This window comes from Vicia villosa, unplaced genomic scaffold (assembly GCF_029867415.1).
Source record: "Vicia villosa cultivar HV-30 ecotype Madison, WI unplaced genomic scaffold, Vvil1.0 ctg.000421F_1_1_1, whole genome shotgun sequence".
Classification (NCBI taxonomy): Eukaryota; Viridiplantae; Streptophyta; class Magnoliopsida; order Fabales; family Fabaceae; genus Vicia; species Vicia villosa.
In genome coordinates this window covers 200,156-204,589 of record NW_026705197.1, presented here as the reverse complement: position 1 = coordinate 204,589, position 4,434 = coordinate 200,156, and the positions used below count along the sequence as shown (strand labels likewise).

The following is a 4,434-nucleotide window of genomic DNA, read 5'->3' as shown; positions in this document are numbered from 1 at the left end:
CTCTCAACATTTATTTAGCTAGTTTTCTAATATCTTGTGTCATCTTGTTCCACATATCATTTGCACTTCCTTGTGTCTGTTTGAACCCTCCCTCCAAGATCTTTTTTCAGAAACACCCTTGTTTTTCACCCTTCAAATTCCACCAATTGATCTTTCGAGCTCCCGTGTAATTTATTCTCTTTGATCTCCTCTTTATTCTTACATTTATAACCAATACTCGAAGTTGGGTTGTCAAGCTTTCTCCAAGTATCACGTTACATTCCAAGCAAATCTTCATATCTCACTTTCAAATAAGAAAGAAATCTATCTGAGAACATGTCCCTCACTCTTATATGTGATAAAATGTTCATCTTTTTCTCTATAACATGTATAAGTTGTAGTAAGATCAAAAGTCAGCGAAAAATCTACAACGAATTTACTATTCGCATTTATCTCCCTAAGACCATACCCCATGCATGTTATCAAAACCTCTTATTACGCTCCCTATATGTCCATTTAGACCATCTCTTAAACAAAACTTCTCTTCTTGGGGTACATCCTGAAATAAATCTTCTAAATTCTCCTAAAATTTTACATCAAAGTGTTATGGTAATCCAATTTATGTGTAAGCACTAATAAAAGAGTTTCGTCCCAATACAATTTTTTGGGCTATAATTTGATCTCCTACTCGTTTCACATCCACATTATCCTTTTTTTTCATCATTCTTCTACAATAATTTGCACCCCATTTCTTGATCTAACTTATCCAGTGTATCAAAACTTAAATCTCAAGTTGTCTAATTATTTCTCCTTTTCATCTATCCATTTAGTTTATTTTTGACACATGAAATCAATATTCCTCCAAACCGCAATGTCCACTATTTTCATAGATTTTTCAGTAAGCGCGCATATATTCCATTTTCAAAATTAATCCTACTTTTGTGAATTAACTTTTTTATCCACACCCGTTTACAAAAAATGCGAGAACTTTTGCTTAAGTTTCACTATGTCTAAGAGACGATGTAGCAACTTTTTCTCTCTTGACACCATACTCGAGTTATATAGCGCATTCCTTATAGGCAACAATTTATCTTTCGAGTTATTATATACTTGATCCTTGTCATAGAGATTTGACAAAATTTTACATCCACGGTTGATTATCAATAAGAGCATGAAATAAATAAAAAAAATAGACAAACACTCACATATTCCTACACGCAATAATAATAATAATAATAATAATAATAATAATAATAATAATAATAATAATAATAATAATAATAATAATAATAAGTTTCTTTAAAGATATTGGGATGATATCATGTTACTAAAAAACCAATTATGGGATGAGGTCATGATTGATCCATTTATTCTTTAGTACAATAAAGCGCCAAAGCCAAAATGGGTCTAATTTTATCATGCAGAGATGTATACCACTCCGATTACAATTTACTACATTCAGCTAAATTTCAGATTCAGCTAAATTATAAACATAGTTAGAACTCAATACTTAATTAACAAGTAATAAAAAATAGAAAGCAATCCACTCTACTCTTATCCTATTATCTCTATACGGATCACTAGTTTATTTTTAATTTATTGAATTAGTTAATTTTCTAGAAATAGTTGTATCTTAAAAACCAATCTATTTCTATGCAAAAGCAGCACAGGATTTGCGTAAAACCCACTTGATTGCTGCACCTTCCTCACTCTCTCTCTCTCTCTCTCTCTCTCTCTCTCTCTCTCTCTCTCTCTCTCTCTCTCTCTCTCTCTCTCTCTCTCTTAACTTCAATCCTAAGTATGATTAATCATTTATCTTTCTCTCTCTTCTCTCTTTAAATGAACATGATTAGTTTGATTTACTCTCTCTTCACCCCACACTCAAACATAATAATATTTTACATTTCTTTGAAAACGTTTAAATGACACAAACTATTATAACTCAGGTAATATTTCACGCTATATAGAGACAGTGACCACTTCATACTTCACACTATTCTTCTTCTTCTTCTCTTCCAAAAAAAAAAACTTCTTGCACAATTTCAAACCAAATGGGTCGCCATTCGTGTTGCTTAAAGCAAAAATTAAGAAAAGGCTTATGGTCTCCGGAAGAGGATGAGAAACTTTTTAATCACATAACTAGATTCGGCGTTGGTTGCTGGAGTTCTGTTCCTAAACAAGCAGGTAAGTCATTGTTATTTATAAGATCGTCTTACAATATTATATTTTACTATTCGAAATAAAGATGGTAAGTATTTCATGAATTGCTTCAGGACTTCAAAGATGTGGAAAAAGTTGTAGATTGAGATGGATAAACTATTTGAGGCCGGATTTAAAGCGAGGAATGTTCTCACAACAAGAAGAGGATCTTATAATCAGTCTTCATGAGCTTCTTGGAAATAGGTAACATATATTATGAGAATAAAAAGTAATTTTATGCTGCGAATTAAGGTGTTTATCCAAACACGGCCTATAATTTAGATTATCGAAATGAATTTTTGTTGTTGTTCATCATAGGTGGGCTCAAATTGCAGCACAATTACCGGGGAGAACAGATAATGAAATAAAAAATTTCTGGAATTCATGTTTAAAGAAGAAGCTTCTAAAGCAAGGGATTGATCCAACAACACACAAGCCTCTAATAGAACCATATATTAAGGAAGAGAACAAAACAACGGAAACAACAACAACAACAATAACTCCGATGCAAATTCCATCGGTTACATCACAAGGTTCATCGTTTCTAATATCTGATTCGAATTACTATGATAGTAATGGCCTAACCGAAGCTTCTAGAGATATTTTTACTAGCAAATCAGCATTGGATCCTTTGTTCTGCTATGATTTCCAATCTGGTTATACCTTACCGATGAGTAATTATCAGAGTCAAACTCAATTTGGTATTAATTCAAGCTATGGATTTTCTTCAATGCCGAGTCTAACCAATTCGGATCACGCGATTGAGTTTTCAGACAACAATTCACCTTCAAAAATCAGTTCATTGTTCATGAATGATCAAGTCAAGGAAAGTAACTCAAGCAATAGCTCAAATATGAGCACTATTTATCCTTCTCAGATGAGAAACACTATCATCGAAAATAATAATAATGCAGGATTTTCATGGGATGGAGATAACAAATTGGACCCTTTGTTTCAGTTTCAAGCCAATGCTATAAAATCTGAAGATTTCGGAACTAGTTCTTGGGAAGAAGGACAAATCCAAACTCACAATTCAATAGATTTCAATAGCTATCCTTTATCATCACTTTCAGAAGATTTAACAGAAGCAAATTTTGATGTGTTCCATCATATATGAATTGTAAATTATTTTTCTCTATTTTTTTTTTTTTACATATTTTTTGAACTATATATATTTCTATTGTTCAAAGTAGAAAATATAGAAAGGTGTTGATAGTACAGAAGATTTGTAGATTAAGATTTGAGATTGAGATTTTCTTTCTTTTTTTCTTGTTTTCCCAATTGATGTATCTGTTTTCATAAGCCAAAGTTTGAATAACAGTATATTCTTTAAGATTAATTATTGAAGCTAATTATGTTTTGTATTGTTCAACTACTGAATTGTTATTATTATTATTGTTACATATTTATCAATTTTTTTTCTCTTTTTTATAATTATAAGTTAATTTAATCATGATCCTCTTATGGAGATACCTTTTTCTGTCCTTTAGTGAAGCTGGTCAAAGACTCAAAATGATCAAAAAGACAAAAAACAACCATAATATTGTATCATATACTTACAAATTATCATTTCATTTTCTTCGATGCTTCACTTATACAATAATATAATGTTTATAAATTATATTATATTTTATCATATCATACACGCTCGTGTGTTTCTGAGTACACATTCATGTATATATGTCTGGTAGATATTTTTATTATATGAAATTATATTATCCTGTCTCATATCATAAAATAAGGGATGCTGTTTTTGCTGGCATATGATTCAGCAGGTGAATCCTTCCAAAAGGCTAGAATTGGCTGCACAAATATCTGCATTATTGAAGAGAGAGAGAGAGATACATATGTAACATAGATGATTAAAGTCTGTCACACAATATAGCTTAAAAATTTCATGGTTATGGCCAAAACTTGCATGGTGGATATGATATATTTTGCTCTTATGAGGTTCTGACGGTTTTCTGGAAATGATGATGATGTCAAAGCTTAAACATAGAGGACATTGACAGTACATATAATTGTAGCTTATCTGTTTCTTCTGCTGCTTATATAATGCATGTTGCTTCTATTTACTTTTTGAAAAGGTGACCTATTAAAGCAATTGAGAGAGAACAGAACCCACACAAGTTGGTGCTTTATTCATTAAGGACTAGAGAGTGAAACATCTATGAGTGATTCTGCCATTGGTGGGATCTGAACTGTGTACTGTATACAAAAAGTACACATTTACATGCATATTATTATTATTATTAT

General features: G+C 31.3%; 1 protein-coding gene across 1 annotated transcript; it reads left to right on the top strand.

The window, feature by feature from the left end:
- Positions 1-1,797: 1,797 nt before the first annotated feature.
- LOC131628016 (transcription factor MYB86-like) lies at positions 1,798-3,550 on the top strand. Its single transcript, XM_058898884.1, has 3 exons — positions 1,798-2,163; positions 2,253-2,382; positions 2,497-3,550. Exons 1-3 carry the CDS (start codon positions 2,031-2,033, stop codon positions 3,293-3,295), a joined length of 1,062 nt encoding a protein of 353 aa, XP_058754867.1. The 5' UTR covers positions 1,798-2,030; the 3' UTR covers positions 3,296-3,550.
- Positions 3,551-4,434: the final 884 nt, after the last annotated feature.